This window comes from Telmatherina bonti (assembly GCF_933228915.1).
Source record: "Telmatherina bonti genome assembly, chromosome: 10".
Taxonomy (NCBI): Eukaryota; Metazoa; Chordata; class Actinopteri; order Atheriniformes; family Telmatherinidae; genus Telmatherina; species Telmatherina bonti.
In genome coordinates, this window is record NC_136628.1 from 8,672,757 (window position 1) to 8,689,658 (window position 16,902).

At 42.2% G+C, this 16,902-nt stretch overlaps 1 protein-coding gene across 1 annotated transcript in view; it reads right to left on the reverse strand.

Moving 5' to 3' along the window:
- Positions 1-9,529: 9,529 nt before the first annotated feature.
- LOC306761636 (glutamate receptor 4) overlaps positions 9,530-16,902 on the reverse strand; it is a gene marked incomplete at both ends in the record, with an annotated part of 212,318 nt that continues 204,945 nt past the window's right edge. The window contains 2 exons of the mRNA XM_079247885.1: positions 9,530-9,694; positions 13,374-13,511. Of these exons, the coding sequence (XP_079104011.1) occupies positions 9,530-9,694; positions 13,374-13,511 (303 nt within the window). The remainder of the gene's footprint in view (positions 9,695-13,373; positions 13,512-16,902) is intronic.

Consider the following 16,902-nt stretch of genomic DNA (forward strand, 5'->3'; position numbering starts at 1 on the left):
AAAATCATTTTCCTCTCCAGCTCTTCGGATTCCTCATGGCAGTCTGTGTGACGGTTCTCCGTGTATCTCCATGTATTTGTAAGTCATTGTAATAAATAAAGTTCTGTCAGCTTGATAATTATTTAAATAAATGAAAAAATTGGGTTAAAATCCCACTAAAGTATCACAGATTATAAGATCTACTTTAGACATTAAGGATTGTTTGCATATAAGCGCGACACACACACCAGGCAGTTTTTCCTATTTAATGAAACATATGTGCTTTTGGCCGTTTATTGTTTGTATGGGTTTTTTTTTCTGGAACTTGGCCAGAAAAACTTCTCATTTATTGTAAGTAAGAATTTGTCTTAAAGTGACATAATGTACGATATACTTCCATCTCAGGCTGAAATCTCATTCATTCATTCATCATCCTAACCGCTTAGTCTGATGAAAGGTCGGGGGGAAGCTGGAGCCTATCCCAGCAGTCTTTGGGTGAAAGGCAGGGTACACCCTGGACCGCACGCCAGTCCATCACAGGGCCACACAGAGATACAACCACTCAGACCTATATGGGCAATGTAGAGTGACCAGTTGACCTAATATGCACGTCTTTGGACGGTGGGAGGAAGCCGAAATGCTCGGAGAGAACCGTGCAGCCAATGCTGAAATCTCATTCAAACCAAGAATGCTTTCTACCTTTCCTAGCGCCAGTTGCAGCAATGGTGGCCTCCGTGGACCAAAAGCCTCAACATTAGCTGCATTCACATTGAAGTTTTTGGCTAAATAAAGGAGATATTTTAGAAAATGTTGGCATAATTACAGTTTGCAGGAGTTTCCAGTGAATGGTGCTTAATAGAAAAGCCCTAAATCAGCTGGTTTATGGCAGGTGTCCAGGTAGCATCGTTTCAGGTTTTCCACTTGCTGTGGAGGATTTCTACACCCTTTTAAACATCCATCTATCCATCCATACACCCTCCCCTTCTCTGGGGTTGGGTTGCGGTGGGCAACAGCCAAGCATAATCCCTCCAGTGTCCTGGGCCACCCTTCAAAATTTTTGAAACAGGCCGACATTGGTGAATTGTTTGAGTCTGGTTTCAAGCCTTTTCACAGCACTGAAGCGGCTCTAAGAGTTTTTAAGTGGCATTCTTTTAAACCTTGATTCCGGTAACTGTGTCTTTTTAATGCTCTTAGACCTAACAGCAGCGTTTGATACAACAGATCAGCGGTTCTCAACCTTTTTGTAACACAATACCCCTTGTAAAATATTTATTCAGCCAAGCGCCTCCTAATCACTGCAAAGTATTCTTGGTTAAGAACATGAAATACAGCATTTTGTGATTTGTGTTGTTACGGCCCCCGATGGAGTTTGTCCAGGGGAACAAAGGGGTGGCAACATTAACTCAAGGAAACCAGGAAGATGCACAGAAAAGAAGGCTTTATTTAGGACCCAATTGTCCTTAAAAAGTATTAGTAAGTAAGGAAGGAGTCAAACCCAACAACAAAAGCATAAACCAAAGCTGGTAGCACCAACCCAGCTATAATCACAAAAATGTTCACTAAACACCAAACAGTCCCAATCATTCACTCTCAGTGAACGAGTGGCAAGCTGTGGGACCAAGACTCAACCAAAAACAGCTGCCCCGAACGAAGGTCGTTGACAGTCTTTATTCTGGTGCTCAGCAGAAGGTTCGGCGTGTGGGCGACCAATCAGCATCGAGCACATCAGTCTGAGGGCCAGGAAGAAAACCAGGTGTATCCAATCTGATGATGATTTGAAAGGTGAATCAGCTAGATGACAGACCATGGGCCGGAACAGTGTTTGGTTTATTAAACTTTAACCGTGCAAAACAATAATTGTTTTGCACGTCTCTACTACGCTTCAACCAGGACTCTGTTTGTGTTGTCAAGGCAACAGTGACTGACGGATATGCTTTGGCTCCCGTCGGAATGTGGGATTTTGGGAGGAATGAAATGTTGTGAATCTAAATGTAAATTCAGTTTATAAATGTACACTTACATATAACGAAATATATTAAAAATTGATAAAAATTTTTTTACATAAATATATCTTTATGGATGTTTTAAAAAAAAAAAAAAAAAAGATATATGTTTTAAAAAAAAAATTCACGTACCCCCTGGAATGCCTTAAAGTACCCCCAGGGGAACACGTACCCCCACATCACGTCTCGAGCACTGTTTAGGTATTAAAGGCGCTCTTTTGGACTGGTTTAAATCGTACCTCACTGCTAGATGTTTCTGTGTGCAGCTGGAGCAGTTCAACTCTTCAGTGGCCCCGCTGACCTGCGGGGTTCCCCAAGGGTCAGTTTTGGGCCCTCTGCTATTCTCTCTTTATAAGCTGCCCCGGGTGTCAGTACTTAGGAGACATGATATTCCCTTTCACTGCTTTGCAGATGATGTGCAGGTTTACGTGCCATTAAAGGTTACTTCTAAGAAATCTCTTCATGCTCTATTTAACTGCATGAGGGACATCAAGACATGGATGGACATAAATTTCTTAAGAAGAAAGGAAAATTTGGGGTGTCTCCAGTTCTTTTGGCTAATTAGCACCCCATATAACACCACAGGCCAGAAATCTGTGTGTCATTATTGATGGGACACTTAAACTGGACAAGCAGATCAGCTCAGTCGTTAAGGCTGGCTTCTTTCAGCTTCGGATATGAGCCAAAGTTAAACCTTACCTGATGAAGACTGATTTGGAAAAAGTTATCCATGGATTTATCATATCACGGACTACTGTATGCCGGTATGAGTTGTCTTCAGCTTACGGAAGAGTATTAGGGCCAATGAATAAAAAAAAATTAATTCTGAGAAAAAAGTCAGAATTCTGACTTTAATCTCAGAAAATCCCCCTATTTCAAGTGGTTAGTTTGCTTGTTGGTGAATAAGAATCTGGATCCTCAGTTTCAAATACAAAAGCTGTGTATGCAGTAGTCCCAAAAATGTCTTCTGATGTGCAGTAATACAGTACAGTACTGTTGTACTTTCACAACAATAGGAACAATTCTAAATGAATTATTTTTGCGTTTTCCTGCAAAAGGATACACAGATCTAAAATGGATAAAGTTGACAGCACGTTAACTCATAATGACTTACTCCATGTGGCAAATGTAACTAATCTTTTTTAATATTACACTGATCAAAGTCAGAAAACAAATTACACCAGCGTTTGTGAATAACCAATACAGGTGCGTATGTTCATAGGTTCTTGAAAGTTCATTCATTCATTCATTTGCATAATCTTTTTGGACAGTGTGCGATATAATACAATCATTTATTCAGTCATTCAGTCATTAATTCATTCATTTTTCTAACCCGTTTAATCCAAGTAAATGTCGCGGGGAAACTGGAGCCTATCCCAGCAGCCTTCGGGCGAGAGGCAGGGAACACTGAGAAAAAAGTCAGAATTCTGTGATGAAAGTCAGAATTCTCTCAATCAAGTACTGACCAGGCCCAACTCTGCTTAACTTCCGAGATCAAACGAGATTGGGCGTTTTCAGGGTGGTGTGGCCGTAATTGTGTCCAAACTCTGGGCTGCACGGTGGCACAGTGGTTAGCACTGTGGCCTCACAGCAAGGTTGCTGGTTCAATACTCAGCTGGGGCAAGGCTTGGACAGTGGCCTTTCTGTGTGGAGTTTGCATTTTCTCCCCATGTATGGGTGGGTTCTCTCCAGGCAGGGCCGGATCAAAAGTGCAAAGGCCCCTGGGTCCAGAGTGGTGAAGGGGCCCCCTTCTCCACTGCAACATAGTGAAAATTCTGACTAATACACCGTAAAACAACATTTCTAACATCTCTCAGCCAATGGTACCAGTAGCAATGCTCTAGGCACTGTGGTTTAACAATGTGGCTTTTATGTACATTTAGTTTCATGTCCAAACTGCTGGTGTTTGCCCTACATGGGGTCCCTCATGGACCCCAAGTGGATGTGGGCCCCTGGGCCTGTGCCCATAATGCCCATTGGATAATCAGGCCATGTCCTCGGGATGTCTCCGGGTATTCCGGCTTCCTCCCACCGTCCAAAGACATGCATGTTAGTTTAATTAATTGCTCTAAATCGCCCATAGGAGTGAGTATGAGTGGCTGTCTGTCTCTGTGTGGCCCTTTGATGGACTGGCGAGCTGTCCAGGTTGTACGCTATCTTTTGCCCAAAGACTCCTTGGATAGGCTCCAGCTTCCCTGCGACCCTTAATCGGACTAAGCGGTTGGATAATGAATGAATGAATGAATGACTGGCTTGGCACCACAGCATTTGTGACTTTGCTGTATTTGATACTTTTTGCTTCCTCTTGGCCAGGACTCCCTTGAAAAAGAGGTTTTTAATCTCAATGGGACTTTCCTGGTTAAATAAAGGAAAATAAATAAATAATTTATCCGACCTTGGTAACATTCATCAACCCTCTAGAGCCCTTAGGTCAGCTGACCAGATGGTCTTGGGCGTTCCTAGATCCCTAATGACATCGAGAGGAGATCGAGCTTTTGAAGTTGTGGGTCCCACATAATGGTTGGTTTCTATTATAGAATATGTATGAATTGGCTTGAAATGATGTATATGTTGATTTGTGTATGTAAAGTGCCCTGTGACAACATTGTTGTGAAGTGGCGTTATACAAATAAAGTTAATTCGAATTACCTTTGGATGTACGGCCTGCAAATAGCCTTTTAATTTTTAAAACTCGTCCAAACACCCACCTGTTTACCCTTCGGCTGAGCAGTTCATTATTTCTGTTTCTTCTGTTTTTATCTTTTGCTTTTTTTTTCTATTGTCAAATATTTTCCACCACACCGGATCCCCTCAGCTGAAACTTTACCTTACTTATTCAATGTAAAACTCTGCATTACATGTTGTGTGCTATCAAGGAATGAGGTCATATTTGTCTCTTTATCTTATTTTTTATTATGTGTAGAAAGGTTTCCGTTTCCTCCTCTGTCCACACATCCTGCAGCATCTTTACCTGAAACAAGACCCCCTAAATCACATCTGGTGATGTGTAAATGTAAACAAATAAACATTATTATTGCCAGATGCTTTTATATGGACACGCCAGCTCATGAAAGCGTAAAGATGTATTTGAGATTTTTTCTGAATGTTTCCAGTAGTTTTTGCTTCATTTAGGTTTAGCATAAATCTGTGGTTGATGGAAAGCAGCTGCTGATGCACGTCGTCCCATACTTCATGGAGTTTCCAGTCAGGTGAGGAGGTTCCTCATGTCATAAATGCTGCAAACTGCTTTGCCATCCTCAGTGTGTTACCGTGTAGCAGCTACAGTCGGATAATGGACTCACGTATCAAAGTAATAATATCGCTCTACAACATGCTGTAATTCTCAGAACTATGTACTAATTATCTGGGTTTTATCATCTATTTACATTTTAATTTATCAGAGCTCAATGATTCAACGCCTGCAATATGGAGCCAAATCTCTGGGGAACATTTCCACCTTGTTATCCATCTCACTAATAATGAAAGGGGGTCTGACCCGGTACTGGAAGGTAAACCTGAAAAAGTTCATTATTAAAACTTTATTTACCATACAAAAGCATTAAAGGGACATTGCGTCACATGTTCTGTTGTTTACTGCATTTCTATGTGTGTTATTTTTGGCGTACTATGACCTGTGCTTATAACCTGACACATTCTGGTTGTAGGTTACGGTTAGGCTGATGGGGAAGTGACAGTAGATAAGTGCGAGAGACTCACTAAAATCTGTTCAGTTGCCGTTTACCACAATGCAGGAGCCGTTTTCCCCACAGACGAGACGAAGAAAAGGGAAGTTGAAAGGCAGCGTCACCAGAGCCAGTTGCAGAGCCATGATGAGAATCTCCCGTCCCACCACGTCCCAAAGCTGTTCTGCTGGACCGAGATCAGGGACTTTATGTGCAAACGACACATAAGTGGGGATTTTACAGAAAAATACTTGATGTGGATCTGATCGTACAGTCTGCTGTGAGAGTTCATACCCCACCCAAACTCACAAAGTACCAAAACGCACCTTTATGAACAGATACTGTAAACTGCCTGAAGTCAGATGGACATAACTTTATGCATTTACACCTGATCTACAAAACTAAACCACAGTTAACCTCATTTCCTTGCAGATATTATGGCCTAACAAACTTCCATTACCTAAAATGCATGAAAATTGATCAGTTTTCTCTGTTTACGTCACGTTAAGATGATCACACAGCATGACATGATCTTATTGTTCCTGGTGAGGCAGCACCACGTCGGTTCCTGCAGGAATGAATGGTCTGGTTCAGTCCCAAAGTGTCGTTAGGATCCAACTCGGTGTGGATCAGTATCTGGTCAGACAGGTTTCCTTCAGCAGCCAAGGTTGACATGACTTAGATCTCTGCGCCTCTTTTTACTTCATTTTGGATTTAGCAGTTTGTAAACTGCCTGTAAATACCATGGGATCCCACTTCCCAGCTCCTTGTTTAGAGACTGTGGCATTATAAATCACCAATGAAGATAAAATAGATTATCTATCTTGATGTTATAAAAAAACAATTGTATGCCAGAGTGATCATTACAGAGAAACCTCATTATTTAGAATATATTCTAAATGAAAATCAATAAAATCAAACTTCAGCTCCTCCTGAATAATACAAATTATTTCACACAAAAACAAGCAGTAAAACAAAACACAGATTACTCCAGTAAATCTGCAAAACTTTTATATTTAAGTAAATCTTAAAACATTTAAACTGACTGCCGAACTCATGCAAAGCATGCTGGGAAGCTCCGCCCACCGTTCAGAGTGTGTGTTGTTAGTTCATCCTTTTCCCGTCTCTGATTCAACCACGTCAGTTCTGTAATATGTTCCACTTTTTTGTTTATAATTTTACTTTTGTGGTGTGTTTGTTCTTGTTATTTAGGCTAAAAAGCACAAGAATGCTGTGTAATTATTATTTTCATGTAGGGAGGAGGCGGTTCTGAAGCTGCACTCGTTTCCACTCGTTGGTTTTATCTATGAAAGATGGAAGCGTAAAAAAAAAGTCATGAACCTGAATATTTTTGGGCCTTGCTACTTTTCTACGTTTGGTTGTACATCGCCTTTCAGTATGAAATCCACACCAGTCTTTGTGCGTGAGGCTCCTGGTGACTGTGGAGGCCGTTGGAGGACAGTGAACTCATCGTCATGGTGGAGATGATGTGAGCTTTGTGACATGGTGCATCATCCTGCTGGAAGTTTCCATCAGAAGATGCTACACTGTGCTCAGAAAGGGATGGACATGGTCAGCAGCAGGACTCAGGTAGGCTGTGGAGGTTAAACCATGTCATACTGGTACTAAGGGGACCAAAGTGGGACCAGAAAACCTCCCCCCACCATTCCAGCAGCAGCAGCCTGAAGCGTTGATCCTGACGGCAGGATGGATCCATGTCTTCATGATGTTTCCAGCAGATTCTGATCCTACCATGTGAATGTGGAGCTGAACTGGAGACTCATCAGACCAGCAACGTTTCTCCATCTTCTATTGTCCAGTTCTGGTGAGTCTGTGTGAATTGTAGCCTCAGCTTCCTGTTCTTACTGACAGGAGGGAACCCGCTGTGGTCTTCTGCTGCTGGAGACCATCTGCTTCCAGGCTGGACGTGTTGTGTTCAGAGATGATGTTCTGCAGATCTTGGTTGGAACCAGTGCTCACTGGACTTCCTGTTGTCTTTCCATCGTCTCCAACCAGTCTGACCGTTCTCCTCTCATCTCTGACATCAACAGCTGGATGTTTTCTCTTCTTCAGACCTTCTTTGTAAACTGTAGAGATGGTTTAGACCAACAACACACCCGTCTTCAAGTCACTTAAATCTCTTTTCTTCCTCAGTTGGAACTTCAGCAACTCGTCTTCATCACGTCTGCCCGACTACTTGCATTTAGTTGCTGATAAAAGCAAGCGAACAGATAAAGTGGATGATGAGCGTCCAGTTGGAGTCAGATGAAGGTGCCAACATCTGAAGGTCTGACGTGCGAGTATCCGAGGTTTAGGTAACGCTTCTGAGTTTCAGTTATTTTATTTAAATCAGTATCTCCAAAAATGAGTCGATACATCGTGATCTGAAATTCATTTTACTTAAAAAAGATCAAAATAAAGATGTACATTGAAACCAAAAGGAGACGCCATATTACACTTCAGCTCTAAAGACAGATGGCAGGACAAGAATGCAGGACCTGGACTATTTCAGCTGGTCTCCCCCCGCCCGCCGTCCCCACATGGCGGGGGGGAATGAACCAGATCAGAGCTGGGAATGATCTTAGAACCAGTACCATGCTCCGTCTCTAGGTCGGTGTCGCTGAAGATGCGGCGTCTCGTACCTTTTTGCAGATTGTCCCACCGTTTCCAGAAGAGACGGATCCCAGAGGATCCACTTCTGCTGCGGCGTGTTTGACCTCCCCGGAGAATCCACAGTGATTCAGCACTTCCACGTCTCCTCAAACAAACAAACTTTACCAGCCTTTTCCTCCCAACGACTTTAAAGTTCAGGTTTGGACAAACGTCTCCACACAAGTCCAACCAGAGAGGACTCCACCGTCACAGTAAAACCAGGAAAACAGCTTCTGTTTCATCGTACAAAAAATAGCTCAAAGAATGAAAAAAATAGTCGTTACTCCAGCTGCAGAAAGCAGCTCTCTGGGTCTACGTCTGCACAGTGAGGGGGTGTGGCTTAAGGATTGGGGGTGGAGCTAGTTAACATTCATTGTTGAATATATTTATTATTAATTCTTATGCAACAGGTATCAGAGTATTTGGGCAGTCGATACCCTTCACATTTAAAAGAGATTGAATGTTTCTATATAATACAAGACAAATCTGAAGACGACGTCTTCGCGCGGCGTCGTCCGTTTTCTTTATTGCGATGAATAAAATCTTTAAAGATGATTTACAAAAAAAAGAACTGTTTCTTCACTACAATATCTGCTATGTACATCTGTTTAAAAAGCAAGCACGGTGGAGGCTATTTACAGCTAATCTCATTTTGTTTTGCACGGAATATACATATTTACTTATTTTCACAGTTTTCTAGATTTCATCTTATATTCAGTATCAATAGATTTTACTTTAGTTTTGTATGAATACAAATATTTTTCATGTTTATCGTGACGGCGTTCGGCGTCGCTCGCTGATATCTGGTGTGATTGTTGTCTGTCTGTTGACAAACGCTGATCCGTTTGAAAACAATCTCGCTCACGGTTTTCAGTTTTTTCGCCAAATTCACAGCAGTCAAAACCAAAAAGAGAAAAGCAGTTCGAAGTTTCAAGTTTACAGTTTTCTGGTCTTCGTCTTTATCATGTCTCATGATATTCTTCATTTCCGTCACGTCCGTGTGGCCTCACAGTTAAAAACAAACAAAGAGAAAAAGAAATAAATAAAGGTTGATCTGCTTGTGGTTTCCTCAGACCTGGGAGAGAAGTCACCTCTGACCTCCCGTCTGGAGGACGCCTGTCGGCTGCGTGAGTCCTGCTTCTTTTCCGGTTGTTGTTGTCTGTTTTTCTTCTTCTTGTCGTTGCAATAAGGCACTTGAGAGGTTTTTGGTTTTCAAGGAAGCTCAGAGGAGACCAGGGCCAGGCCGGAGCTCTGGCGGATGGGAGGCCCGGCGTGGACGGCCTTGGGACAGTCGGGCGTCAGGACTCGTCCGTTCTCCCCAACGCTGCCCGTGATGGACAGACGGGCCTTGTTCCTCATGGCTTCTGTGAAGGTTAGCTGAGGAGAGACAAAGGTGGAGGTTTGTGGATGGAGGAGGTGGACGTAAAAACACTGAAACTGTTGCAGATTGGAGTTCCATTAACGTCTGTGCGGTCCAGAATTTAGTCCAGAACTAGAGTCTCGCTAGAAAATAAAAGAATCTCTTGGGTTTGATACTAAATAAGTTTGATCATTTAGACACATTTCCAGAAGAGAAATTAATTCAGATTAAAAAAAATAATGTTGCATTAACTCAAAGAAATTTTTTCCAAAAATGTCCCGTAAATAAAGAAAAAGCCTGTAAAATAATAAATAAAATATTTTAAAAAGCAGCCAATGAATGCCAGACATATGACTGACTACAATAAAACAACTCAGTGTTTTTTATTTCTAGGAGCAAATGGAGGGAATCTTCTGAGTAAAGACATGAGGAAAATTTAATAAACCCCTTTTATGCTGTTCATATCAGATTCTGAGACCTTTTGCATCATTTTGAAGTAAAAACTTTACTCAAAACTCTGTTGAATGCAATCTGATGCTTGTCTTCTGCCCCCTGGTGGAGACCTTTTGCCATACAATAATTTTGACATCACACGTTAATGAACAGTAAACATTATTATTATTATTATTATTATTATTAATACTACTACTACTACTAATAAGATAAATGTTTAATAAAAATGTTTATAATAATAATATTAATTATTATTATTATTATCATATTTATTAAAAAATTATTTTGAAGGACTAAATTAAATATGTAGATTTTTAAACATGCGCTTTTTCTCTCCATTATTTTCTTGAGTTGTGCTTTAAAGGGTTTTAAAAATATAAATCTGTTTGTTTTTGGTGGTAACTCGTCAGATGATGTGGGTTTCAGCTGACCAGCTGCGGAGAGCTGAACATGCTGAATGACATGAAGGGTTCACCAGGTGCTGTGTTTACAGACGGACCAGACAGGCTGCACCCTCTCATGATGAAGGATTTCTACGTCTGAAGCTTCTTGTTCATTAACACACATCAGTGCTTTTCAACCTTTGTTGAGCCAAAGAATTTTTTTTTCTTCATTAAAAAGACCACGGGGCACAACACAAAGAGAAAATGTTGAAAAATGAAACTCTGTAACCTTCATGAACATGTGAAGTTGTTCCTGTCATGATGTCTTGAATAAAAATCAAAGAAAAAGGCATTTTATTATCGTTCATATTTCAGTGTGAAACCTGGGTCTGTTTGGACAGAGCTGGTATTTTTACACCAGGTAGGTGACACAGTGTAATTTCCCATTGCACACCTGACAGTCCACCAAGGTGCATGAATGTGTGTCTGTGGCACAGTGGTTGAAAAACACTGATCCGGATCCTTCCATGTGGGTTGGGTTAAGTCATCTGCCGAACTGAGTTTAAATTTCTGAAAACATTTTGCTCTCATCCAGAAGAGTTTTTCCTGGTTTGACGGAGATTTTTCCTCAGTAGCCTGTAAAACTTTTAGTGTTTATGTTAAAGGCTTGGATAGAGAAGACGGGGAATCGATCCCCGCCTAGCGACCAGAGCATCCTGCATCCAGGCAGACTGATGACACCCAGCTTCCTGCAACCAGTCTGGACCAGTATGGGATGGCGCGCTTTTTTGTGTTTTAACAGGAAAAACCTGCTCATGGTGCGGACCTTAACTGTACTGGTCTAAATTTTAGCCACAGGGGCGGAGCTTGACAAGCTGCAATCCTATGATTGGTAGAAAGAATTACGACTTCTTGTGCGACTCAGCAATCAGAACAAAGCAGGAACATCTCCGTGTTTAAGTACACACTGGATTTATGGTTGTTTATCAGCACCAAGTCAGAATTTTTATCACTTCATTAATGTTTTTAGTTGTTTTATTAACCTGCATGCGGTTAAAGAGACAGTATTCAGGGAATGAGATTTTTCGGGGAATGTGGGTGTGTGTGTGTGCGTGGGTGTGGGGGGGTTGTTTGCTCTATGTCCTTGTGTGTGTGTGAGTGTGTGGAAAGCTTGTGTCTTTATTATTTTTAAATGCCTTGTTATCCACTGTTTGTTTTAATCCTTATGACTTGATTTTATCTTGTAAAGCACTTTGTGTTGCCCGTGGCATGAAAAGTGCTCAAGAAATAAAGTTTGATTTGATTTGATTTGTTTAAAGCCAAACTGCTGGACGTCCAACATGCACCTCCTTCTGGTTCTTGTTTGTTTTAAGTCAACGATGTCATCGTACAGCGATGACATCACTATAAGCAATATATGATAATAGTTTAAACTGGATGTCATGCTGATTTTAGAGGAATTAGATGCATATTTTTATAAGATGGTGGAATCTAAATACTGTGTTTGATCAGTTAAAACACAATCCTGTTAACAGAATGAAAGCTTGATATTATAGATGACTTTATAATTACAGATAATGTATTATTTGTGCTATGTGTGTGTATTCATCGCCTCCAATCTGCAAACAGCTGCATTTAAGTCAGAAAAGGCTTCAGAAGAGACATCAGCTCCGTTATGACATATAAACCCATCAGTGACGGGATCATTACACAGTTGCAGGCAGGGGGACAGGGAAGCTGACGAAGCAACAGTCAAGCTAATGAAGAGTTTGTGCTGATGGGGGACACATAATCACGCTGGACAAGATATACACTGACTGAGGACACGTCTGGAAGTCTAATGACTGGGACCTGTGTGAAATATGCAGAGCAGAGAATTCACATCGATAAAGTCGTCTCCTCTGGAGGGTCGTGTCTACCTCCCAGTACGTGCTGGTTTATCGTCTGCTCCTGGCTTCTCGCTAAATATCTCATGCTGTGTTAAGTTTACACTCCATCGCTGCTTTGTCCCGTAGCTACAGCCTGGTGTTCTGGTCCTCACAGGGAGGCAAAGACCGCATGAAGACGCTTCAGGCTTATCATGTACATGTGAGATGGACAAATGGCATGTCCTCACAGGTGAAGAGGTGTGTGTACAGGTAAGATATTGGTCCTCATTTATCATGTCTTTCCTCCCTGCAGCTATGCAAAGTGTTAAATTTAATGTTTACTGTCAACACTTAGAAATAATGTGATTTTTATGCCAATGAAACTCTTCCTTCTTCCTCAGCCATTGATGAAAGCAATCAATCACCTGTCTAACACTGGCGTGAACTTCCTGCCGAGTTCATGGTGACTAATGCCTGTTTGCTTTTGAAACTGGTCTCACGGTTTGATAAATGACCTCTGCCGCCAGTGGAGGCGACTTCATAACTGAGGATGACTCATCGCTTCCTGTCACACTGAGAAAGAGCTCAAAACGCAGACTGGGACATCACATGACCACATGGTGAGCAGATAGGACAGAGAAGTGGGAAGCATTTTGCCACTGGTCACGACAGTCACTCAGCATGGTGAAGCTAGCATGGGGGACATGACGGTTCACTTACAGTCTCTGTGCAGGGAGCTAGCGAAGGGGGGAGCAAAGGCTTGAGAGGACCTTCTATGAAAACCCCATCTACATCTTATCAGCTTCCCCGTCGCTGCCATAAGCATTGAACACCTCACTAAACTCGGCTAGGTTTTGGATGCTGGGCCGTGGACTCTGGTTTTGGCTAGGCTCTGGGCTATGGCGGGGGCTGCCTGAGCGGCAGGGGTAACAGTGGGATCGGGGACGGTTGTAACGGGGGTGTTGGGACTGGGGTTGGGTCTGCGCCTCCACCTTCATTCTCTTGGCCTCGTTGCGTGACTTGTAGCAGAATTCGATGAGGGCCACCAGCATGGCCAGGCCCAGGCCCCCGACGAGGATGTAGAAGACCCCCGCCACGTTGCTCAGGCTGAGGGCCTGGGAGGACTTGTCCTGCAAGCCGGCCGGGAGAGGAACAAAAGCTAAAGTCAGCGCTAGTTTTAGCAGAGGTGGCACACAATCACTGAACACATACTGGTGAGGGTCATTTGGAAAAAACTCACATCAAACACACACACTCTCACGCACAGAGCATCTTAACCTTTCACTGCACTAACTTTAACCTACTAGTTAATGCAGCAGTCATGTTGTTAACCATCTTCTTCTTCTCTAAACAAGTCAGTTTAACCAAATTCCAAACAGGAAATTTTCTCACTTCTCCTGCAGGGATGTTCATTTGCAACCAATGGAAGTTTCCTTCATCACAGTAAAGATCAAGGAAAAATGCAGCTTTTTACCAGTTTAACCAGGTTTCCTGATTTACCCCAAATTTTGGAGTAAAAATTTGGAGTAGATTATGGACCCCGTTAAAGGTCCATTCATGCTCTACGCTGAAGACGAATACGTTGCACTTCGTCTTATGTGCAGAATTTGGTTAGTTTTGATTTGTTTGCAAATTTGTCCCGACAGAAATGGCGTAGTACCACCAAGCACCACAGGGGCAGTAGGGCTGGACGATACGACCAAAATATCATATCACGATATCGCTCATTTTATATCCCCATAATGATATACATTGCAATATAAAATTGTTTGTGTAGTTTAGTGTCAGTCATCAGTTATGTGTCAGATGTGCTTGGTAACAGCAGCAGTGATCTCCTTCCATTTGGGGGAACTATGGCTGTATGACGTTTCATGGGTGAACGCCTATTGAAGCGTTTACATCTGGAGTTTATTATTAACTTTCACTCCACTTGATGCTGCTTTTGGTCGTTGACTCTATTCTTTATTCTGTAATCTTTATCCTGATATTCTTGGCAGGTAAGAAAATGAGTTAGTTGTGTCGGAGTCCGTTGTTGGGACTGTGAGCTAGTCTGTTGTCGGTTCCACGTCGGTCTTTTTATATCCAAACCGCATCCATGCGACAGAAATTTCCTTCTTTTATGAACAAACTCATCAGTTTGGGTTGGCTGGTCATCTTTTAGTGAATTATCCTGCTCTGAAACACATTTGCTACCGTCTTCCTCCATGTTTGTTTATATATTGCAGCATGCCGTAAAGCGCATCTTGACGTAAAATTCTGCAGTAAAGCACCTTATCGTGGCATAAGCGATAGAGCCTCACATGAAACGATAGACGTTTTCTATCTTCCAAACGATATATATCGTCACATCGCCCAGCCTTAGGGGGGCAATGTTGAGCAGTATATCCAATGCAAAGAAAGGCAAGTTTATTTTCAAAGCACAATTCAGGGTGCTTTAAAGAGATTCAAAGTGCTTCAGTATAGCTGACGTGTGATCCTCCTGACAGAAACACAGAAGAAGCAGCTGGGACTGTGACTGCGCTGCCGCTTCTCATTTCTACTTCTGAGCAAGAACATCAGCATGATCTCCTCCGCCATTACCACGTTTACTCGAAGGTGAGCTCTCAATACTGCACTGCCCCCTGGTGGATATGCTGCCTAATGACGTATGAAGGGAAGTATGAGGGCAGTGACATTTCATTCAAACCTGTTTACACAAATAAAGGCTCATTTACACTCTACTTTTAAGATCTATAGAGAATATCCATCTCTTCTGTCCTTCTTTGCATAATATGACATTTTCTAGATGTGTCCCCCGATACAGCAAACAAAGCAATAACACCAGAAACTATAGGGGACAGTGTTGAGCAGTACAATTTCTTTGAAAGGAACAAAGAAGGACCACGCAGACCACGTCCATAATGCCGCTGCCCCTTTAAATGTTAAATGTTTCATTCTGCGAATAAACACCATCATAAACACCCGGAAAGACGCCATGTTAGTTGTATGAAACTGAACTCGAAACTCAACGGTGAAGTCTACGCTCCTGTCTGATGGATGTTGCCTAGCAACAAGAGTGCATGGAACGTATCAGCATACGTAAATGGATTTTAAATATTTAGATTAAATATAAACAACTGCATTTATTTCTTTAACAATTTTGACTTTTAAAAAAATTATTTATTTGTTCATTTGTTAAAAATTCTTAAAAATATATCAATTTAAATGACAGGTTGTAATACACATCTACAAAAAAAACCCTTTGAAATAAATGGCGAGCTGTCCAGGGTGTACCCTGCCTTTCGCCCAAAGACTGCTGGGATAGGCCCCAGCTTCCCCGCGACCCTTCATCGGACTAAGTGGTTAGGATAATGAAAGAATAAATTAGAAAATGATCAGAGAGGGTATGTACATCTTTGCAAGCCACTGCATTTCTAATTTAGAGCCACAGACTTTAAACTAAGCTGACAGATGTTGCTGATCTGAGCTCTTCTTACTCGTTTGACTGGTATTCACCTGGCATTCTACACAATCCGTGTCTTTGTTTCTGGGAAACTTTTTCATCCTTCAGATGAAATCATCAGCTGTAAAGTGAGAAAAACCTGTTTCTGTGATTTTGGAGAAACTGGCCCTTTAATCCCCTCCATGCATGTTAACAGGCTGCCTGTTGACATTCACCATTTCAAGCCCTTTTTATTCAAATGAATGCAGCCGATCTCTCTGAGGTCTGACTCTTGTCCCTAACGGCAAGGTTATCTCTTCTGATAAATCACTCACATCCTTCAGGTTCATTCAATCCATGACCTCTTGCCACAAACATCTGCCCTGTCGTGCTTTGTCTGGTTTGCAGGTGATGTGTGTCCTGTGATGTGTGCTATAAAGGACATGGCTGATGTTGACGGTGCATGCTGCTTTGTTTAAAATGAGGCAGCTCTCTCCATGCTCCAGTGCATCAGTAACGATAATCGGTCTTGAGTGTGCTGCTATAGCTGAGGCATACAGAACTACTGACATCCTGTGTGACAGACAGTCTGAGCATGCTTTCGGCCCATCTTTGGGGATGACCAGTGTTTGTGTGAGTCTTTCTCTGCAGCTGCAACAAGAAGCTCGGCTGCTGTGAAACCAGTATTCGTGTTCATGCCTTGTGTCTGTCATGCTGTGTCCCTCAGGCTAAGCTTCTACCTGCATGTCTGTCTCTGGCTGTTTCTCACACTTCTTATGATGCACCTCATCAGCCAGCCTGCCGTAATAACAGAACAGTACTGCCAGCGCGACAACAGTGTGCATAGAGACAAAGAGAGGAGGGGAGGCTCCCAGGCTGGTGGAGACTGACCTTACTTCCAGAGTCCTTGGGTCCACACTCCCCTTTATCGTACCACCATTTGTTTTTCAGTTTGTCTAAGACTCCTGCTTCACTCAGTTTCAATACGGCAAGGTTTACAGGCGTTCTTCAAATCACGGGGGGGCAGGGAAGGGTGGGGTGGGGAAAATAACATAAATAACATCATAGGACATGTTATTTTATGTTATTCAATCAAAAGA